The 22,177-nt window shown below is 38.9% G+C and overlaps 1 protein-coding gene across 2 annotated transcripts in view; it reads left to right on the top strand.

Moving 5' to 3' along the window:
* The first annotated feature begins 1,485 nt into the window (after positions 1 to 1,485).
* Positions 1,486 to 22,177, top strand: part of lrsam1 (leucine rich repeat and sterile alpha motif containing 1) — a 24,795-nt gene continuing 4,103 nt past the window's right edge. Inside the window, exons 1-24 of one of the 2 annotated variants that reach the window (XM_036214454.1) lie at positions 1,486 to 1,853; positions 2,220 to 2,268; positions 3,439 to 3,582; positions 4,879 to 4,935; positions 5,602 to 5,646; positions 7,545 to 7,622; positions 9,371 to 9,439; positions 9,519 to 9,603; positions 9,683 to 9,804; positions 9,879 to 9,969; positions 11,036 to 11,145; positions 11,864 to 11,893; positions 12,572 to 12,694; positions 13,696 to 13,835; positions 13,920 to 13,964; positions 15,584 to 15,654; positions 16,785 to 16,884; positions 16,980 to 17,067; positions 18,286 to 18,360; positions 18,647 to 18,727; positions 18,918 to 19,013; positions 20,140 to 20,238; positions 20,310 to 20,441; positions 20,566 to 20,632. In XM_036214454.1, the coding sequence (XP_036070347.1) occupies positions 3,511 to 3,582; positions 4,879 to 4,935; positions 5,602 to 5,646; positions 7,545 to 7,622; positions 9,371 to 9,439; positions 9,519 to 9,603; positions 9,683 to 9,804; positions 9,879 to 9,969; positions 11,036 to 11,145; positions 11,864 to 11,893; positions 12,572 to 12,694; positions 13,696 to 13,835; positions 13,920 to 13,964; positions 15,584 to 15,654; positions 16,785 to 16,884; positions 16,980 to 17,067; positions 18,286 to 18,360; positions 18,647 to 18,727; positions 18,918 to 19,013; positions 20,140 to 20,238; positions 20,310 to 20,441; positions 20,566 to 20,632 (1,876 nt within the window). In that variant the 5' untranslated portion in view covers positions 1,486 to 1,853; positions 2,220 to 2,268; positions 3,439 to 3,510. The remainder of the gene's footprint in view (positions 1,854 to 2,219; positions 2,269 to 3,438; positions 3,583 to 4,878; positions 4,936 to 5,601; positions 5,647 to 7,544; positions 7,623 to 9,370; positions 9,440 to 9,518; positions 9,604 to 9,682; positions 9,805 to 9,878; positions 9,970 to 11,035; positions 11,146 to 11,863; positions 11,894 to 12,571; positions 12,695 to 13,695; positions 13,836 to 13,919; positions 13,965 to 15,583; positions 15,655 to 16,784; positions 16,885 to 16,979; positions 17,068 to 18,285; positions 18,361 to 18,646; positions 18,728 to 18,917; positions 19,014 to 20,139; positions 20,239 to 20,309; positions 20,442 to 20,565; positions 20,633 to 22,177) is intronic. The other variant, XM_024268506.2, reaches the window with a different exon arrangement.

Raw genomic sequence — 22,177 nt, 5'->3', positions numbered from 1 at the left:
ATTTTTTAGGTTTCAAAACTCAAAATTTTGATTTCAAGACTTTTTTCAATTCTTTTTTTTTTCATTTTCGAATCTGAAAATTTCAGTTTCAAAACTTATGACCCATTGTGGTTCATTGGGGCGGGGCTAACATGAAGGACCAATCAAAATCGATGAGGGTGGGACTTCAGTTCTGGTGCGTTCACTGACTCTGAGAACTGTGATAATTACAGTCAGAAAATGTCTGTTTAGCCTGTACTATCATAGTCTGAGGTTGTCTCAAGACGAGTGTAAAAATCAGTTTTATCGAGTACAAACCACATGTCAAAAACAACGTTCTAGCCCGTTCAATATTATTGTGTTAGATACAGGTGTAGACAAGACGTTGGAAAGCTTTAACTTTTTTCTCAAATACATAGCCACACATGCCAAATTTCATTAGTTAATTTTTTGTGATACCAACAACTTTTTCAAAACAGCTATTACACAGTCCTGGACATTACCGAACTATAACTGTGTAGTCTTAAGATTTTAAAAAAGTTAAAATCTACAAACAGTGGGATTTGAACCCGGGGGAGTTCTTGCAAAATGAGTAAACATGTTGTAATATGGAGTTTTTTAATTATCATTCAGGTTTTTTTATGCTATATGGTGGCACAAAAATCGTTCCGTACAAAAATGCTATACAGCTTTTGGTGTTGAAGGTATTTATTTATTTTTTTACGTTATTGAAAAATATTGCACATACAGAAACACTGACATTTCACAAAATGTGCCAATAACAACATTTTCACATTTGCCAGGAAAACGTACAAAACAATTAAACAAAGCCATACAATTGCAAAATAAATCAGGTGGAGAAAAAAAAAACCAAAGGTATGGATTCTGCTAAAGGTTCACTCTTCAACTGTTCTAACAGCTTTTTTGTCAGTACAGGATTCAATATCATTTATATACAGTGTCATTTCTTTCTGAAAAATATAAAACAGTTTTTTGTTAGTATATTTACACTTATGATAGCCATAATTATACAAAAGCTAACTATTGTCTCTGCATTAAATCTCTCTTGAACAAAATATCCAAAAACAATATGTTTGTTGAGTAACTTAGTCTTTACAAAAGTGGATTGTTCAAAAACAAGTCAAATCTTTCCAAAATACTTGAGTGAAAGTGCAATACCAAAAGAGATGAGGCACACTTTCTGGTGAGGAATGGCAAAATGAGCAGTTTATGTCTAGATATTTTTAAATTTTTATTTTTTTTAGTGTTTCACAGGGTAAAATGTATGAATAATTTAAAAAGAAAAGTATTTAATTTAATTGGTGATGAAATATTTGTTGGGCAGAGACCAAACTTTTTCCCACTGAATACTACAAGCAAACCTACTCCAGTGAGAAATTAAGGCAGGTATCGTGGAAATAGCTCTACCGATACCACTCCTGGACAGCAGGGGGCAGTACTGCGCTTTTCAATGCTTTTGACAAAGAAGATAGGAAGTGCGGGTGGAGGGGGCCAGACGTGCAGCGTTCATTAACATGAGTTTAAATTTAGTTCGCATAAAAATGGATTTTTATGTTCAGTAATATTTATTGTACTTTCATCTGGTATTAAACGCTGTTATTCTACAATTATTGTAGTGACGTGGTGTGGTAATATAGTTTAGCACAGCGGGCTAGTGTTTAGTGTACTGCTCCCAATCAGGTTAAGGTTTCCTATTTTCGAGGGTACGTGAACGCAGCATTGTTTTGGCTTTAAGAGGAGATCTTCGTTCGGACAGACAGACAGCTGGACTTGGCTCTAACACCGTTATGAAAGAGGCTGAATAAGTTACATTCGATGTGCCCATTTGGAACAGGAGAAGCACGAGAGTGAAGGTGTGTACTCGTTTATTTCTTCACGACGGAGCGACAGCTAGGAACTTTCGTTAGCTAAAGCAGGAACTTCACCTTCAGCCTCACAGGGAAAACAGCAGCGACACAAACACATCAGCTCAAATCCGGGAGTGAGTTCAGGTTGATCTCATTCTACTGATTCGATATTTTACCCTCATAATAAAAACGGGATGCTACATATTAAAGCTATTTGAAATGTGTAGCGTTAAATTCAGACGTTTTTTATTTATTAATTAAATTATTTCAACAACGTCTGGTGACAGTACCGGCAATGGAACATCATGGATAGTGTGATCGCATCTTCCTGGAAGCAACCCCCCCCCTCCCTCTCTCTCTCTCTTTCCATAGTGGCCCACACCCTACAGCAGTGGACGGCACTGCGCATGTTCAGAAACTGGTACCGCCGCTGCAGTCAAACCGAGCATCACTGCCTGCATCGCTGTGATTCTAACACGGAAGGAAATATAAATAATCAAATGCATTGATAACTAAAACTGTCACCCTATAGACCAAAGTTAAGGCCCGAGGTCCGGATATTTGTATGGAGCGCTCCATTAATGCCAGATATTGTTGTCATCAATGAGTTATTCATCACTAGACATGACAATCAGGCTTTTTACTGTTGTTCAAGATAGTAAAGATATTGGAATGGTATAAAACAATGAGACATGGTTTAGTAGACAGAGTAAAATGATTATAAGATGATTCATTTTGGTCCAATTATAAAAAGGAAAAAACTCTGATCATTAGAAAAACAATTTCCCAGGTCGTGGTAATAATGTTTTTGTACAAAGTGGAACAAATGAACAACATTTCAAACTTTTTAAATAAATAAATAAGTTATAAAATAGGAAATGTAATGTATATCTGATGCATGGTTGTGATTTTATTCTACACACAGACTGAGATTTACACAAACTGTTAGACTCCTCGATCTGTATTTATAAATAGATCAGTGTGTAGTCGACATCGCTGTAGACAGCTAGCGCCCGTTATATATGAGCCGGTCCACGCCCAGATCAGCGTGACACGGTCTGATCTGGCTGAGATCCACTGCTGATCCACTGATGGTCCTGCAGACAGGAGACAAGGCTCAGTGAGACCTCCATCCACGGCGAGGAGCGGCGAGGTCCGGGCAGCACCTGTTTTAAAGCATGCAGTGGGATGAATTCATCCGGCGGGCGCAGCAACACTGGGCTGGGGGCTCCTGTTCTACAAGTGGACCCACCCAGCCTCTATCAGAAGGACTCGGGCACCTGCAATAATTTACTAGTGAAAAGTCACACTCTTGTTTTTCCAGATCTGTAAAAAGCATCTATACCATTCCAATATGGCGTCCAACTAGCATGTCCTCTCTAGTGACATTTAACTCATTGGTTGTCATATTCAGTTAAAATGGGGATGGAGAAGATATGGCTGGGATTGGTTTTCTATGTTTTGGAAAGTAACAATTCTTTGAGAGTACTCTCACAGGATGTGATGCCCTGTACTTTACCACCACTCTCTCTTCTAATAGGTTTGGTACAGGTATGCGTTTTGTTTCTTAGTTAACAGTCGGTGTTTCCAGGTGCTCTGGAGTGGTGACTGTCTAGTGGAGGGGAAGCAGGGACACTGAGCCCACAGGCACAGCTGGGACAGGATGCCTCTGTTCTTCAGGAAGAGGAAGCCCAGTGAGGACTGTCAAAAGAGGCTGGAGTATCAGTTATGCCGGGTAAGAGCCATCGTTCACACCAAAACTCTGCTGCTGAACAAGGCACCTGTGCTGTGATTACATCACTTACTTTGTATTTTTATTGCTCCATATTTGTTCATCATTCCTCTAGTTAATAATGTGAAGTAAATTCTGTAAGCCACATGTGTCAAAGTCGAGGCCCGGGGGCCGGATCCGGCCCTCCAGATCAATTTATTTTATTACCGTATTATTAATGGTCTGATGTTATCTTGCGCTCATTTCTAACTTGCATGATTTTGACAAAATATATTTTTATAGAGAGTAAAATATTGAAAGTTATTTAAGGTTTAAGTTAATTTATTATGGAATAATAGTCCTTGTCATTCATAATTATGTTAAAAAGTTACAGTTTTATAATTAGCATTCTGCTAGCTTTTGGACTATTTTGCCATTTACTAAGATTTTCTTTAGGGTCTTTTGGAGTTTAGATAATATTTCAGCTACATGCTAGCTGATGGTTAATATTTACATTCTAGCTGTTTTAGCTAATTTAGGCTGATTTCTAGTTTTTTAGGTTATTTTGAAGTTTAGCTATTTTCAGCTTTGGTAGAAGGATGCTGAGTCTAGAGCTGCCAGGAAAGAGGTCTAGAGGAAGACCAAAGAGGAGGTTTATGGATGCAGTGAATGAAGATGCAGTGAATGAAGACATGAAGGTGGCTGGTGTTAGAGTGGAGGATGCAGAAGACAGGCTTAGATGGAGGAAACTGATTCGCTGTGTGGGAAAAGCCCAAAGGGAAAGAAGAAGAAGCAGCTATTTTCAGCTACATGCTAGCTGTTTTGGCTAATTTAGACTTTTTTTTAGTTCTAGGCTATTCTGAATTTAACTATTTTTCAGCTATATGCTAGCTGTTTGTCTAATCTAAGTGTATTTTTTGGTTGTTTTTTTTAAGGCTTATTTGGCATTTAGCTAATATTTTAGCTGGCTATCACCCTTAGCATTTTTAGCTATCAACTTCAGCGTTTTCAGCTATCAGCTTCACCGTTATTAGCTACCAATTTCAGCATCTTTAGCTCTCAGTACTTACATCTTCAGCGGCCAAATTCAGCTCACAGCATTCACACTAGCACTATCACAGGTAATGCTATATATCCAGTTAATAATTATGTTAAAAAGTTACAGTTTTGAAGTTTTAAAAATGTAGTTTTAGAGTGTTCAATAAATGTTTATCCTGTTCGTCCAGGAACCTAAGGTGTGATTTAGATTTTGGCCCCTTGTGTGATTGAGTTTGACACTCCTGCTTTAAGCAAATCAGTAACTCATGTGTTCTTCTCCAGTCTAAAGAACCAGGAGCTGATGACATCCTGGACATATCTTGTTGTGAACTCTCAGAGGTGAGGAAGTAGCTGCTGAAAGAGGACATTCATGAGTAATTTGAAAAGTTCTATTTCCAGATGAAAGTCTACCAGCTTCCATTTTAATTACAACTGAGTTTTACTTTTACAGAAATGTTTAGAACATGCAGAGAAAACATCACAGTCAATTTTCTGCTTTTGCTTCAGCTTTACATGTTGTTCTCTGAAGATTTTTACGGGCTATCACTCATAGGTTTTTAAATGTCTAAAAACAGCATAATCTTGGTTAAAAGACCATTGGGAATGCTTTTACAACAGATCAAAATATGATCCGAATGGGACTTTAAGATATACTAAATGAATAGAGTTCCTTACAGAATACATTTCTACAGTTATTATTGATGCATACATGTGTTATCTTGTCTGTGAAGAACACATACACAACACAACACATACACGTCTTGCACAGAGTATGTCAACCGTAGATGATCTATTAACATGGAGTATACAGTATATGAGTCTCGATGCTTTTTCCAGTCTCTTCCTTTGTCATTTTGGACAGCACTGAATGTTTGAATGAACTTGCTTGGGAATGTTTTCAGCTATTTTAATGCCTTTTTAACATGATGTTCGCTCAAATGAGTTTATGGAAAGAGCAGAGGCGAAGGTTTTTGTTCACATTTCTTCTCATCTGTTTTGTCTCAGGTTCCATCGAGTGCCTTCTCTATATGCAAGCTCTTCCAGAAAAAGGTGAGGGTCCCAGGACAGCAGCAAACAGTCCAACATTTCACTCAGCCTTGGCTGTACTGGTCAGAGTTTTAATGCAGGAACCAGTTCTGGGGATTGGTTCTTAAGGAAGAGGAGGATTTTGTGCTGCAAAAAAATGCTAACACAATCAGGTCAATTTAGCTGCTAATCTTTGACAAATGCAAAAACTAAATACAACAAACTAAATAAAACTATATACAATATGTTATAGTCATATTTGAAAATACTTTGGTTAGGATTTTATACTAAATGAATTCAAAAATGAACATTTCATGGTCTTGAGGAAAAGAATTGTTTAGTAGATTCAATAACAGTAAAGGGACATTCAAGCTTTAATAGTTTAATAACAGTTTTGATATGTAGGCGTAACTCAGAAACAAACTTTTCTTTTACAGGCTAATAGACACATAATAAAGACTACTGTTTCTGTTAATAGTCAGAAATAGTAACAAGTTACTCAGTACCTCAAGGACTCTGAGAGATTATCTGTGTACTTTTGCTCCAACTTCTCTTTCTCTGGTCTTAAATTTGATATAAGCCTTTATAATCTTTAAATTACGTTGCAGAAGCCTAAAGGAACCCTGTTTTAGATCTTAAACTGACTTTTGTCTGCAGCCTTTCTATTCTCCATCCGTTCTTGACTGTATGTCTCAGCACACAAACACAGCTAAAGAAGCTTTGAGCACTTTTTAGTGAGTGTCAAAACTATTTAATACTTTACAAAGTTATGCATCCATGTTTAATTCTCTCCCAGACTAAGTTTAACAGAATAAAAAATTGTACTGCCAGTAAAGCAAAAGGAGACTTGACTGGAGTTGACAGCTAACAACAGTCTCTTTGAGATCGGTAAAGCTATAGACCACATGAGTCAAAGTCAAGGCCCGGGGGCCGGATCCGGCCCTCTGTAATTCTATCTGGCCCTCCAGATCATTTTATTTATTGTTATTAATGACCTGATGTTATCTTCAATCAATCAAAAAAATCCTTTATTACTCCCACAATGGGGAAATTCTCTCAGTGGTGGGCAGCAGCCGCTGGACGGCGCTCTATCGCCCATTTCTAACTTGTATAATTTTGACAAATATATACGTTTATGGAGAGTAAAATATTGAAAGTTATTTAAGGTTTAAGTTGATTTATTCTGGAATAATATTTCTACCTTTATTATTATTCATGATTATGTTAAAAAGTTACGGTTTTTAAAGTTTGAAAATTTTGCATTCTACTAGCTTTTTTACATTTTTTTAGGGTTTTTTTTGGAGTTAAGCTAATATTTCAGCTACATGCTAGCTGTTTTGGCTAACATAATCTTTTTTTTTTAGGCTAATGTGGCATTTAGCTAATATTTTAGCTGGCTTTCATCTTCAGCGTTTTTAGCTATCAATTTCAGCATCTTCAGCTATCAGCACTAACATCTTCAGTGGGGAAATTCATCTTACAGGATACATTATCACAGTAATGCTATGTATCTAGTTCATAATTATGTTAAAAAGTTACAGATTTAAAAGTGTAATTGTCGAGAGTTCAATAAATGTTTATCCTGTTCTGACCTCAACCTAAGGTGTGTTTTGGATTTTGGCCCCGTGTGTGACTGAGTGTGAGACCCCTGGTTACTTACTGATGGTTACTGTCATTCTTTGGAGGAGAATTGATGGTGAAAATGTGAGTGAACGATCTGATTGTCTGTGTAAAATGTGAAATGAGAGAGCCAATGAAAGGTAGAGGGAACAACAGATCCATAAACATGTCAGTGGAAGAACAAAGCTGTTGTTTTGCGTTTGAATCAGTTCACTGTGTCAGAAGAAAGGTGTCAATATTTTCTGAATTGTGTGGATAAAACCTTGGACATCCAACTGATGTTCTGTTTTTGTTCTGCTTAGGTTCTTATCCTTCATAGCAATGACCTGAAGTACCTGCTGCCCAAAGGATGTGAGATCAGCACTCTGAGCACATTAAAGGTAAATCAACTTCATGAGCTTTGTAGAACAGACAGGGAGACAAAGGCGTATTTGAACCCCCTGGGATTTGGCATGTCGAAATTTCTGACCAATCAGCATCAGCCTTCACGTCCATGCCTGTGATTGGCTGCTTTTGTGGTTCATTTGTAACGTGGTGCCCTACTCTGTTCTGTGAAAATGGTTTTGAGTGAACTTATTTTTAGGTTTCAAGAGTAAAATGTTTTGTTTCCATATATTTTTCATTTTCTTGTGCATTTTTCTGTTTCAAGTCATTTTTTGAGCACACAAAATCTTAAAGGGGCCCTACCATAAAAATTAGAGGTTTTAAGTGTATCATATTGTTCATTCCTCACTATTAAGAACCCCAAAGCGGTATTTTGATCCGTTCCTGCATTTCTGAGTAATCCTCTAAAAACCTGCACTGTCTGCAGCAGCCCCTCCCATACCCACAAAAACGAGCAGGTCCTCACGATCTGATGTCACAGAGTGAGACCGCCCCTTTCAGGAAGAGTCTGCTCTGAAAGCTCCGCCCCAGTCTAACACCAACACTCAACTTCTTCACAAAGCTAGTGATGATCATTAAAAAACTTTCATTTTGAATGCAGAACACCGTATGTCTTCCAGTCGTGTCCTGTGAGAGAAACAAAGAAAGAATGGGTCTAGAACAGGAATTTGATCTGGTCCAGTTTCTTACAGAACAAAAGCTGGAAAGAGCCGGAAAGTCCGATGTTTTTGTTTAGAAAATACGTAATATTTATGTTTTTGTGGCAATTAAAAGTTATTTAAGAAAAGTTTATTTTAAATATTACAATACAGTAATGGATTACAACACTGTCTATATGTTTCTATAACTGTTTTTATTACTTTTACTACAAAATAAAACACACCAATTAAGATCCTGCAGCTGAGTAACTTCAAAATAAAATGCAATATAATCAAACATGATGTGTTTTATCATCAGGATTTTAGTACATAATTTTCTCATTTTACTGTCAAATAAAAGCAACATTTTTAAATAAAAGATTAAATAAACTGAGCTTTAAAGATGTGAGGCACAAAACTTATAATTCTGAATCATGTTTAATCGTTTTAAACTGCATTTGTTTGAAACTTCAGCCAGTTTAGTGTAATTTACCAAAATATAAGACTTTTATTTGAATAAGTGTGCAATAAAACACACATTTAAAGAACATTTCTACAGAATTTCTATGACGCTAAACTTTTTGCCATCATTCTTTTATGCGGTTTGACATATTAAACCTAAACAGAGTTGGCAAAACTTAATTAACTAATCGATTATTTATTTGAATCATTAGCATTTTTCCTTAAAGCTAAAGAACCACAATAAAGGGATAAAAGAGCCTCATGGGATTCCGGAGCCACAGGTTGCTGAGCCCAGCTCTAGGATGATGTCATGAAATGGGCGGCACCCACACACAGCGGCAGGCGGAGCTTCAGGAATCGAGTCGTTTTACTTCTGGGTAGAAAAAAACTCAGGAAAATAACTGATATTTCATAAATAATTCGTTTTTTAGTGTTCCTAGGGTAATATATGAACATATATATAGATATAGTTCAAAATCATGGTATGGTCACTTTAAAGTTTTGCACTCCAAAAAAATGGCACAAAAACCCTTCCATGCTGCAGCAGCAGACAGGAAAAAGACAGTAGAGGGCAGTGAAGGAAGGTCCCAACCCTAGACAGTTTGGGGTATAGTCATTCATTTGGTTCCTGTCTTGTTTCAAAGGTCTTGGATCTCCATGAAAACAAGCTAACTTCACTTCCTGAGGACATCGGGAAATTGGTCACACTGCAGGTAAATCGACTCTTAGCTCCTAACAGAGGACGGCGTAAATCAAGGTTACTCATCGTATCACATCTATCCTTGCTGTCAGATTCTAAATGTAGAGAAGAACCGGCTGAAGGTTCTGCCAGAGTCAATCGGACATCTACAACTTCTGCAAACGCTTAACTTGAAGGGTATAAATGGCTCAATAAATTTGGAGAGAGAGGACGAACCTGCTTGATCTAATGACTGATTGTGTCGGCTGCCTCCCAGGGAACTGCCTCAGCGAGCTGCCATCGTCGGTAGGCTCTCTGAGAAGCCTGCGCACGCTGGATGTGAGTGACAACAACATCACAGAGCTCCCCAAAGCTGTAGCATACATCCGCACTTTAGAGGTACGCACACCCCGCTGGTCAAACGTGAAATCTGACCAGTCCATGTGATTGATTGGACGTGTGTGCCGGGACAGATCTTTTCTCTGGATGCTGCCGTGATGTCCTACCCACCAGCATCAGTGTGCACAGAGGGAACAACGAGCATTCAGAGTTTCCTGTGCGCCGGTATGTTTCTCTTCATGCTTCAGCCCTCCTGATCGCATGTTAAAATGAGTCCAATAGTGGTGAGATTTATCAAGACTGCAGGAAACTCTTGAAAGAGCTGCACATCATCAGATATACTTTTGATTTCAAAAAGAACTCTGTTAAACAGAACACGTGCGCATGATTTCTATTGGTTGATATTTCAGGAGATTTTATCCATTTATTACTTGAGTCAGTGTAAGTCATTTCAATAGTTATTGTGTGTTTTTCTGGAACCTGAAAGTTTTTCTTCCACATCTGTATGAAACATTTGTTCTTTTTGGTTTATCCAGAGAAATTACAGAAATTATTTTTTCGTCTTTCCTTTATTAATTGTCACGTCAATCTCTGCTAAAATGACTTACAACTAGTGCATCTCATCCAATCCACACGAATCGATCCATCGTTCAGTGTGTCCTGGTCTGACTGGACTCAAAGCTTCCACAGAAACCAGCATGTCCACTCTAGATGTAGTTCTACGGAGAGACGATGGACTCACTCTGATTCGTATGTAAATTAGGATTTTTACGTATATAATTCTTGATTTGTAACTCATATAATACATTCTGTGCATTACTACAAAAACACTGTATTTTGTATTTTTTTAATTTCCCATTTTTTTTACTTAAAAAATATAATGTATTATATGAGTTACAAATCAAGACTTATGCACACACAAATCTAAAGTAATGATTAAATCGGGGTGATACTTATTTCTCTCCGTATAGTTCTTGCAGAGGTTTCAGAAATACTTGTTTGGACATTATGAAGCATTTCTGCTGACTTGTATCAAACTAAAGAATAAACACGGTTTTAGAAATGACATGGGGGGGGGTTCTTTTGAATAGAGATGTTTTTTAGAGCAGCGTGTTGCTTGTGTGTTGCACTCTAAGCTTCTGATAGATCTTCTCTTGGGTTGATAAACATCCTGTTTATCCACGGTGGACGTGACTCGTTGCTCTTCAGATCAGTCCCTGGGATCTTGAGTTCACTTTCGTTCACTTAACAGGGAATACTGTTAGATTTGAGTGGTTGCTGTGAATTTCAGAGCTGGGAGAGGAGTACTGCCCACCGTCCCAGTATCTCCTGCCGGTGCTGGAGACCGACTGTGGTAAGCAGAGCTCTGACTCTGTGGATGACATGGACGAAGCTTGGAAGGTACAGCAGATGACACAAAACATTATTGACCACAGCATCAAAAATAGACAAAGTTTTCATTGGTCACAGTGATGTCCACTTGGTGCAGCTGATCCGGAAAAAGGATATCTTTGACTTTTCATTTTAACCCTCGTGCTCTCTTATGGGTCCAGATGACCCACCCTTACATTGGTGTCTGATCCTCCCATGACAAAGGTGGACAGGATTAGATGTCTGCCACAGACACCAGTGCAGATTAAAAATCCTCAAAAAAAACCCCAAAAAACGTTGTTTGTTTTGTTCCGCTGCATGTTCACATTTGGATCATTTTAACAGGATTTATTTTATGAAGATCAAAATCTTTTGGGATTTTATAACTGTAATTTTTCATCTAAAGTGACATAAAAGTAAAGAAATTTGAGTGTTTTTTCTTTTAACATTTACTTTATTTCTAACTTGTATAATTTTGACAAAATATATTTTTATGGAGAGTCAAATATTGAAAGTTGTTTAAGGTTTAAGTTGATTCACGATTATGTTAAAAAGTAACAGTTTTAAAGTAGAGTGAATGTTTATACTGTTTGACCCTCGACCTAAGGTGTGTTTTGGAGTTTAGCCCCCTGTGTGATTGAGTTTGACTCCCCTGATTTAAACCTTCTTACCTGCTAATTATATGCTCAGTATGTTTGGGAATAATTGTTGTAAATTTAATTCAACCTTTTCCTTTTGTCTTCTGCAGAATAGATTCAGTGAATATGAGAAGAGAAAGGTTTGTGACCCATGCCACCATTTGAATGATTGAGCTCTGCTCTCATGGCACATGCATTTGTTGTAAAATGAACAGCAGTGTTCTTTCTCTTCAATCTCTGCCCACTTTTCCTTTAATTTTTCAAAAATCTGCTGTTCCAATCACGTAGTACTTTGAGTAAAGGATTTTGCTATTTTTTTCTATGTTGAACATTTTCTGTGAACCTTAGGGAAGTTTTGGTTAAATCTTTGTCGATCAAAAGCTTCTGAAAGTGAATGTTACAACCCACCTATTGTCTGGCAACAATAACTATGCTACATTCACAGTGTAGTTAGTATGTATATGTATGTATGCTACACAGACAACATCAAAAGTAACCTTTTATTTTGTTAAAGGTAAGAATGAACTTCTATAGGTCAACTAAGCGACATGCTTTAACCCTTTAACCCCAGAGCTCCAGTGTCTATGATCTTTGATTTACTTTTTAATTGCTAACACGATCAAAGTCATTCCAGTAGATTTTGAAAATCTACTGGAATGACTTTGATCGTGTTGAAAACTTCCAGCATGTTGATGATTTAGTGTTTAAGTGTCGGCGGCGACGCCTCAGGTGTTTAAGGGTTAAGCAAAGATTTAGCTGCTGCTGATCGTCTGGTTCCATGTTCTTGTCAGTTGACCGACAGTCTGTCACTGTTCCAGGAGAAGAAGCAGCAGGAAAAACTGGCGTTTGAGCGCCAGCTGGAGCAGAAGCAAAAAGAGCACACTCAGCTTCTCCTCATGAACGACTCTCATAAGAAAAACATCCTGAACTCAGTCCGGCAGGTAGAGCTCTTATCAGTTTATTACTTTAATCAGGCTTGATGGGTCAGATCAACTATATTTTTAAATTAGTTGACATCATTTTGTCCTGAGCACACTGAAAGTGTGTGAAAGACCAAATTGTAATTGTAAAATCTTTCTGCAGGTGCATTCACACCTTACGTGCGTGGAGTTTGATATATGATAGTGGGAGACATGTGGTGGAAACTTAATGCTGTAGACGGACGCAGTGCGAAGGTCTGCAAGCAGCTCGATTTTACCAGTGAGGCTTGAATCGGGGGGTGCTGCCGCCAAAATGTACATATCTGAAGTTTGAGCGGCCGCTGTGTCACATCTGCTAATCAGGAACTCAGCTTTGGGCACGTGACGTTTTCAGTGGCTTTCACTGCCGCGGCGGATCACAATCTCTCGATATACCGGCAGACAGAGAGCGAGGGCTGCCGGCTCGGGCTTCATCGAGACATCAAAGAAAAAGGTCTCCTAATTAATTTTTTTCCCCTGTTGGATTAATATGAAACCGTGAGCCTTCAAGCTCAGCCACAGAGACACAGAAACACAGTGGAAGCGGCTGTCATACAGACACAGCCTCCTGTACTGGGGAAATCTTTAAATGATAACCATATAAACCCAAACATGGAGACATGAATACTGATGTTTTTGTAGAACTCTCCACAATAAATAAACCTGATTTTGTGTCTTCATACATTCTGAGTGAGATTTCCACAGACAGCGTTCCTTATAGCGATCATCCTAAAAACATTAGCTGGTAGCTCCTCCCACATGCGGGTGTGGCGTCAAGCTCTGGTACTCATTTTTTGAGAGGCGACTAGCAGTGACTTTGTCGCGACAAAAGAGGGGCGGGGCATGAGGATTTGTCGCCTGAATCACTTTCAGTGTGAATGCACCTTTATAGTCCTAACTTTGGAGGTAAAAATATGAAAATGGTGTTTCTACTCTTTCAGTATTAGTAATATCAAAATGACTTAGTTCCACTCTGTTTGTAGCAACAGGAGCGGGATGAACTGGGCTTCAACGAGCAGCAACGGACGCAGGATGCTGAGAGGCTGATGCTGCTGGAGAGGGTTCGTCAAGCGGAGAACACCATCACCGGTCGGATCAGCACCCTGCTGATGGACAACAACAGGTAGTACCTGGAGAGATGGATCTGTGTGAAGAGCAGCTGCTGCTCATTCACTGTATACATGTCTGATTCTGTGGATCTGTGCAGGCAGGAAACAAATGCAAAGTTTCTTCAAGCCATGGAGCAGGAACGGTAAGTGGACCAATGATATTTTAAAGTTCTCTTGCATTACATTTACCAGACTGAGACAGATTTCAACGGTGGCAGGCAAACGGAAGCATGTAGTCAGTGTCAGTTCACCACGGAGAAGAAGTACAGAAAATATAATTTGTAGAAATTTAGTTTGTAAACATAGTGTCATTATTTGTAAAGGGGCCCTACCATGAAAAACACACTTTTTGAGGTTTTAAATGCATTTTACTGTTCACTCCTCTCGATGAAGAACCCCAGAGCGGTATTTTGATCCGTTCATGCTTTTAAGACTAATCCTCTAAAAACCTGGGCTCTTATCAGCAGCCCCTCCCATATCCACAAAAACGAGCGGGTTCTGACGTGATGATGTCACAGAGTGAGACCGGCCCTTTTAGGAAGAGTCTGCTCCGCCCCCAGGCTAACTCCAACATTTTCTCTGCAAAGCTAGCAGCTCGAGCTACCGGTGATCTACTAGCTAGCAAAAGGCAGACATCGTTTTACTTCCGGGTATGAAAGGAGTCCACAAAAATAACTCATATTTCGAAAATAATTTGTTTTTTTGGGTTCCAAAGGTAATAAATGATTATATATATATATATGAGTATAGTTTACTCTAAAAGACTGAAGAAAATCATGGAATAACCGATTTAACAAACCCATGAAACACTCCATGGGCTACACTCAAGGCCCGGAGGGCCGGATCCGGCCCTCCGGGTAATTCTATCCGGCCCTCCAGATCATTTTATTTTGTTATTAATGACCCGATGTTATCTTGCGCTTATTTCTAACTTGTATAATTTTGACAAAATATATTTTTATGGAGAGTAAAATATTTAAAGTTATTTAAGATTTAAATTGATTTATTCTGGAATAATATTCCTGCCTTTTTATTATTCAGAATTATGTTAAAAAGTTACAGTTTTAAAGTTTAAAAAATTTGCATTATGCTATTTTTTTGGACTATTTTGGTTAATTTAGGCTTTTTTTCATTTTTTTTTACGATATTTTGAAGTTTAGCTATTTTTTCAGCTACAGGTTGTTTTTTTGTTTTGTTTTTTAGGCTAATTTGACGTTATTTTATGCCACCTCTGAGTGTTTTATGTTCAACTATGCAGTTTATGAAGTCAAAGCACATTAACAGACATTTGTTAAGATTGTAGCCTCAGTGCTCATCACTCTGAGCTGCTGGACTGTCACTTTACACCTGTGCAACCATACAACTGCATTCAGGGTTGTTACTCGATAGGGTGCAAAAATTATTGGTTACTCAATTTATATTCCTTCAATGCAACCACATCGATGTGACTGAGGGAAGTTGGTAATCAAATGGACCTACAGTGTCCCCCTCTTCATTTCACGTATTCACATTTCAGTCACGTGATGAAAACTCAGGAAAATCAAGAGGGTGCATGACAGTTATGCATCAGAGGAGGTGCTGCGGTGCTGAGGTGTATCACCGCACAGCAGAGCCCCCTCCGGAGCGTGGATGGGGAGCGCTCCAGAAATGTCTTCAGCTGACTCAGAAGCTGCAGGAAAAAATGAATCGTTACACCCCTACTACTTGAAGATGCATTTGGAACCATGAGGATTGCGATATTTTGTCTCTGATCTTTGTCCAGGATTCATATGGAGCAGCTGACTGCCATCACACAGCAGGAGGCCAGTTCTATTCGGGAGAGGGAGGTAGCAGGTACCAAGCTGTCAGCACTTTACTGCTCACAAGCCCAAACCTTTAACTCTTCCTTTTTGTTTTCAAAGAGCCAAACTCAAAAAAGATTTGGTTGTAATCTTTTGACGTGGTTTAAAGGATTGTCTGCATGACTTCTGGAAAGTCTTTGCCGTTTGTTATTCAACCATGTGACAATGACAGCTGAAGGGCTGTAAAACAACAGACTCAACTGGTTCAAAAATTGAAGCCATGCTGTCCTCTGGACATTCAATAAATAGAAAAGAATTTGGACACTTCTTTTATTTTCTTAGTCAATATGCATTCATCAGGTGAATGAGTGAAATTAATTGAAAGGCATCTTGTAAACGTACTATTGTTAAAGGGCCTCTATCATGCAATAATCTATATTTTTTTAGGTTTTAAGTATATTATGTTCATTTTACACAAAAAACAATATTTTGATCCATTCACTTTCATTTCTGAGCTCTCTGAGCACCAGCCCCTCCCAATCTCAGAGAACGGCTGGGTCCATGTTCAGCGGTATGAACAGCCCCTTCCAGGAAGAGTCTGAGCTGCCAGTTTAGTTTTTTTAGGCTATTTTGGCATTTAGCTCATATTTTAGCTGGGTATCAGCCTCAGCTATGAGCTTCAATTATTTCAGCTGTCGACTTCAGTGATTTCAGATATCAGCTTCAGCGTTTTTAGCTATTAGCTTTAGCATTTTTAGCTATCAATTTCAACATCTTCAGCTATCAGCAATAGCATCTTCTGCAGCCAAATTCAGCTTACAGCATTCACACTAGCATTATCACAGGTAATGCTATATATCTAGTTCATAATTAAGTTAAAAAGTTACAGTTTTAAAGTTTTAAAAAATGTAGTTTCAGAGAGTTCAATAAATGTTTATCCTGTTCGGCCCGCGACCTAAAGGAGTGTTTTGGATTTTCCCCCCTTGTGCGATTGAGTTTGACACTCCTGATATAGGCCCCTAGAAAAACAATCAGTTTTTGTGACTTTAGAAACAAAATGTATTTTTTTTTTAAACAGGCTTAACAATATAATATGACTATGTGATAAAGTTCATACATTTGAAATACTGTCTTTTTTCTTCCTTGTTTGTTCTCCACATCGTTTTCTCTCTGCATCTTCAGCTGCCATGCAGAAGATGCTGTCTGACAGCTGTGCAATGACCCTCCTTCAGGAGGCCAGTGACCATCGCAGACAGAGTCTAGTTTCTGAAGCCTGCAGAAGGTGAAACCTTTACACACATGTAACCTCAGAGCATTTTAGCTCATATTTAGGGAACAGAGAAAAATCATCAAGTCCTCTCAACTGTTTTTTACCAGTTTGGAGACTTTGGACAAGAAATTTGACAAGATGCTTTCTCTCCAAGTTTTGGACAAATCTAAAGCCATTGCTGAGATCTTACAAGAGGTATTTTATTTGTTTATATTTATTTAACCTTTGTTTAACCAGGAATGTCTTGTTGAGATTAAAAACCTCTTTTCCAAGGGAGTCCTGGCCAAGAGGCTGCAGTTTGTAAAACAAAAGTACATAAACAGATAATAGTACAATTACATTACATTAAAATTTCTAGACTTATAAATAACACTGGCATGTTAATGAAGCAATAAGTCCTTGAGTTGCATTTTAAAGGCATTTAAAGGGAGCAGGTTTGTCAGTTTCCAATCTTACCACCATATTCTATGACAGGTAAAAAGGTCGCAGCAACAAAACACTTCTTTACTTCAAAAGAAAAGCAATGCTTATTGCTAAAGAAAAAACAAGTTTTACTTTTATTTCTTCAAAAGTTTTTTCTTTGTGCGGCTTAAAAGTGAGGGAGTCATCAATCCAGACATACTTATATTCATGTATTACCTCTATTACGTCTCCTTCAAGGGTGGACACTACAGGAAAAACTTCTGGAACTTTTTGGAATTGGAAAACAACATCCACTTGGTCTTGTCAGCATTAGGAACTAGTTTTAAGTGAATAAGTGAATGCTGGACAACAACAAAGGCTTTCTGCAGGGTTTCAATGGCCGAGCGAGAGTGGAACCATAACAATCAATGTCTGTGTCATCAGCATAGAAATGCAGCTGAGCATCAGTAATCTTTTGAACGAGGTCATTGGTGTACGCGATGAATAGGAGTGGGCCCAAAACAGAACCCTGTGGAACTCCTTTGTGAACAGTGACGAAATTAGTATAGAGATTTCCCTGTTTAACACTCTGACTTCAGTTATTTGAGTAGTTTGAGAACCAAAGAACTGCATGCTCTGACAATCCAAAGCTGATCAGCCTGTTTTTCAGGACAGCGTGGTCAACAGTGTCAAAAGCTTTTGAAAGGTCTATAAGAAGTGACGCACAGTTTCTTATCTAATGCTTCACTAATATAATTTACCACCTTCATGTAAGCGCTACTGGTACTGTGTTTTTCTGAAACCTGACTGGTACTCAAAAAGAAGATCATTGGAGTTCAGGAAATCTTTCAGCTGATTGCTAATAAGTGATTCCAAAACTTTGGACCAAACATACATTTGAAAGTGCCCTATACTTGTCCAGACAAGGCCATTGGTGTCAGACGAGCTTGGTAGAGGAATGAAACATGAAGTGTAGTGACAAACTGCATGTTCTCCACTTTTACTGCACAGGAGGAGATGCAGAAAGCGGCTTTCCAGGCCCTGCAGCTGCAGAAGGACGCCGTTCACACTTACATCCGCAACCAGGTATGCACTGATAACGTGTTAGTGTCTCTCCTGCTCCTAAAAGCATTTATGTTAAAGATGAAAGAAAATTCAAAGGCAAGTTTTACACATTTTTTATTTTCATCGACTCTAATTTATGGTACAGCTTCCTCAAAAATCTAATCAATCATTGTAACCATTCTAACAATCAAAGAAGGATGGAGTCAGGAGACTGGGTCATTCCATCAGCTCATTCTGCCTGACTTTGTGTTGAGCAGCATGTCCCCTCTCCCAGCCGGCTTTATTTCTGCCCTTTCACTGTTCCCAGATCAAGCTTATAGAGGGTGAATTAATGCAGCTGACTAAACTGGAGATTAAAAGACGCAGTCTGGATTCTGAGAACCTGGAGGTGGGTGTTGCTGCTGAATTTCTTTGCCCATTTTTTTTTTCTTTTTTTGCCTCGTCTTTTTGAATATTTGTTTTTTTTCCCCATGTCATAACACCATGGAAGCAGTTTGTCCTTCTCTTTGTCATTATAGTCGTGTGGAATCTCAATGAAATCTTTAGAAGGTGAAGATGACTTTCATTTCTGTGTGCAGGAGATCCTGGTGGAACAGCGAGAAGCTCTCAGCGACCTGCTGCAGCAGCTGATGAAGCAGAGGAACCAGAGGGAGCAGGAGCTGCGGCAGGTGTTGGTACGGAGACACTCACGGCCCGTACGACTGAGAATACATTAGGGGTGTAACGGATCACAGAACTCACGGTTCAGATCGGGACACGGTTTTAGGGTCACGGTTCAGAACGGGACACGGTTTTAGGGTCACGGTTCGGATCATTTTTCACATCAATAAAAGTAAAAAATAAAATGAAAAAATAATGAGATAAAAAGCTAAAATTATTCTTTGAAAAGTTTCCAAACATATTTTCAATAAAACATATATACAGTACTTCAAATATACTCTCACACACATGTATTACATCAAAGCATTTGTGCATTGAGGCCTATTTATAAAAACAAGACATCTTTAAACCTTGAACTCAAACAAAAAACTAAAACATGTCATTTCTGATTATATTTACATGTCTTGAGACCAAATCTACAAAAAGTGAGAGAAAAGAATGTTTGAAAACAGTTTAGAAAATACAAAACCTATAAAGAGTAACCCTTAAAATGCAAATGTTCTCATCCCAACCCCCATAATGTCCAAATTAAATCCTAAAATAAAACGGTTAAAATTAAACGTAAATTATTTTTTGGTATAAATTGATTCATTTAAACTGTGGGAACATTTCAATATTTCAAATAATAATTATTAATAATTATGTAACAATTATTCCAGAATCGGTAAAAAAAACAATTTAATTTCGTCAGCATGTTCATCCATGCAGAAAATTGAAAAACCGGTTTGTAATAGCCTGTACTTAAATTTAGAAAAATACAGAACAGCTGAAATTTCTTCATGCAGGTTCGCTGTGAGTGTGCGCACCTGTGAGTCTGCGGGTGTGCCTGTGCGTCGCGGTCAGGCGGTCAGGCAGTGATTTAAAAGTTCCACAAAAGTCAGTCCCTCTGGGATTTTGTGACTCTTTCTATCCTGACTTCTTCCTGGAGCCGTGCCTCTTTTCATTAACCTTCTTTAGTCCTTTGTCTCTTTTTCTTTTTTTTAATGGTCATTTGTGCTGAGTGCGAGCACAGGCGAGTGAGTGTATGCGTGCGCAGGCGAACACGTGCATTCATTTGTTGTATTTAGTTGAATTCCCTTTGTTCTCCCATCTTTCCCTTGCTGTCGAGTACTTATGTGAGAACTGATTTGGGACCTTCAGATGGAGATGGAGCTGAAGTCTGAGTCCAACCAGCAGAACTACTGGATGATCCAGTACCAGAGGCTGTTGGATGCCAAGCCCCTGTCACTTCGTATGCAGGTATAGAGCAAGCCGCCAGGAGAATGCAGCAAACGTTGAGAGGAGTTTCTAAACGTGAGGTTTAAATGCAGGAAGCAGGTGTTGAGAGAGGGTTGGTCCAGCTGCTGTGCAGACAGTCAGCTCAGCATTATCTGCCCATCCTGGCCCATCATCGACTGACAGCGGAGGTGTTGAGGCACATGAAGGCCTCTGACCTGAAGAAGGTGAGTGGGTCAACACATTTCTGTCAAGTGTCATATCAAACACTGTGGAAAAATGAATTGAAAGAATATATTCAGTAGCAATGTTGATCACCTGAAAACTTGATTCACATGTTTGCTGTTTCAGTTGGGGATAAATGAAACAGGAATTCAAAAAGCTCTTCTGAACTGGGCACTGGAGCAACAGCCTGCAGGTACTGGCTTCATTGCACACACAGCTGTAGTAAACATCCATGAACCTGAAGGGTTCAAGCTCAAAAGAAGCTGACGTCCCACATATACTGCAGTGGAGGCGTACAAGCCTTCCTAAGGAAGCCAGAGGCTTGAATGTAGTGGATGGTGTCTGGATTCTGTCATGTTTTACTGAAATTACTTTCACTAGCTGGTTCGTCATCTGTATAAAAAAACACTCATCCATCCATTTTCTAAGCCTGTTTTATCAATACCCCCCATGAGCTCATGGCTCTGGTGTGGACTAGAGCTGCCACGATTAGTCGACTAATCGACTATTAAAATAGTCAACGACTAATTTAATAGTCGATTAGTCGTTACTATATATAATATAGAGTCAGAGTTTAGTAAGGTTGAAAGTTATAATGACATTCTGTTAGCTTTTTGGTCTATTTTGACATTTATTAAGACTTTTTAGGACATTTTGGAGTTTAGCTAATATTTCAGCCGCAAACCTGCTGTATCCCTTTTGAGGTAGCATGGCTGTCAGAGTCTGTTCCGACTACTGTTGAAGGCGGGGTACACCCCGACCACACACACAGATGCACAGCTTAGAGCCACGACTATACGACTATGAAACATGTTTTTGGACTGTGGGAGGAAGCTGGAGTTCCCAGAGAAAACCCAAACATGAACAAGGAGAACATGCAAACTCCACAAAGAAAGGTCCCAGAACCTGGACCTTCTGGCTATGAAACGAGACGGCTAACCACTGTCACCGTGCCACTGTGCCACTGTGCCACTGTGCAGCCCCTTTAATGCTATGTCTTATATAGTACAGTGAAATAGCATGAAAATGTGAATGGACAGCAGGATACCTTTGAAGGGTATTAGAGCTAAGTTGCACTGTAGTTGATCCCAGTACATAACATCAGGTACCTTTGTTTACCACCAGGTTAAGATAAACATCATCCGTGTGTTACTCTCTTTGACGTATATTGCTGCTATTATGTGTCAGAGAAGAAGGATCAAGATCAGGAGAGAAGGGGCGGACAGTTCTTCTTTATATGCACAGCTACTTGTGTATCCATATTAAAGGGTATTTAAACCCTAAATCAACTTTTTTGTCTGTTGACCTCTATAAATGGAGCTTTAAAAGTGCTGTTTGTTGGTCATTGCTGAATTTTGGACAAATTAAAATAAACTTGTTTAATTCTTAAAAATATAGTCAAAAACCATCTGTGTGCTGCCTCCTACAGGTTCAAACGAGGTAGTACAGTTAATTTTGGGATTGGTCAACTGGCTTGAGTCTCAGAAGTTTGACATCATCATGCTCTGCAGCTCCAATATAAAAGCCCAGTAAAAAAAAAAAGCCTGAAAGCCCCGCCCATCTGGGATTCTGTAGCGGTTAGAGTAACGTTACATGAAGCTAACCTACCTGTCAATCATAGATCCAAGCCACACCTCTGCCGCTCCGTCTGCCTATACTAGCCCCGCCCCATTTTTTTGGTCATTTTTCAAATCTGGGCTGAGAATGGAGTCGGCCTTTAACTGCCCTACTTGGTTAC

Source organism: Oryzias melastigma, linkage group LG12 (genome assembly GCF_002922805.2).
Source record: "Oryzias melastigma strain HK-1 linkage group LG12, ASM292280v2, whole genome shotgun sequence".
In the NCBI taxonomy this organism is placed as follows: domain Eukaryota; kingdom Metazoa; phylum Chordata; class Actinopteri; order Beloniformes; family Adrianichthyidae; genus Oryzias; species Oryzias melastigma.
The sequence above is the reverse complement of the archived record's forward strand: the minus strand, read 5'-3'. Positions and strand labels throughout refer to the sequence as shown.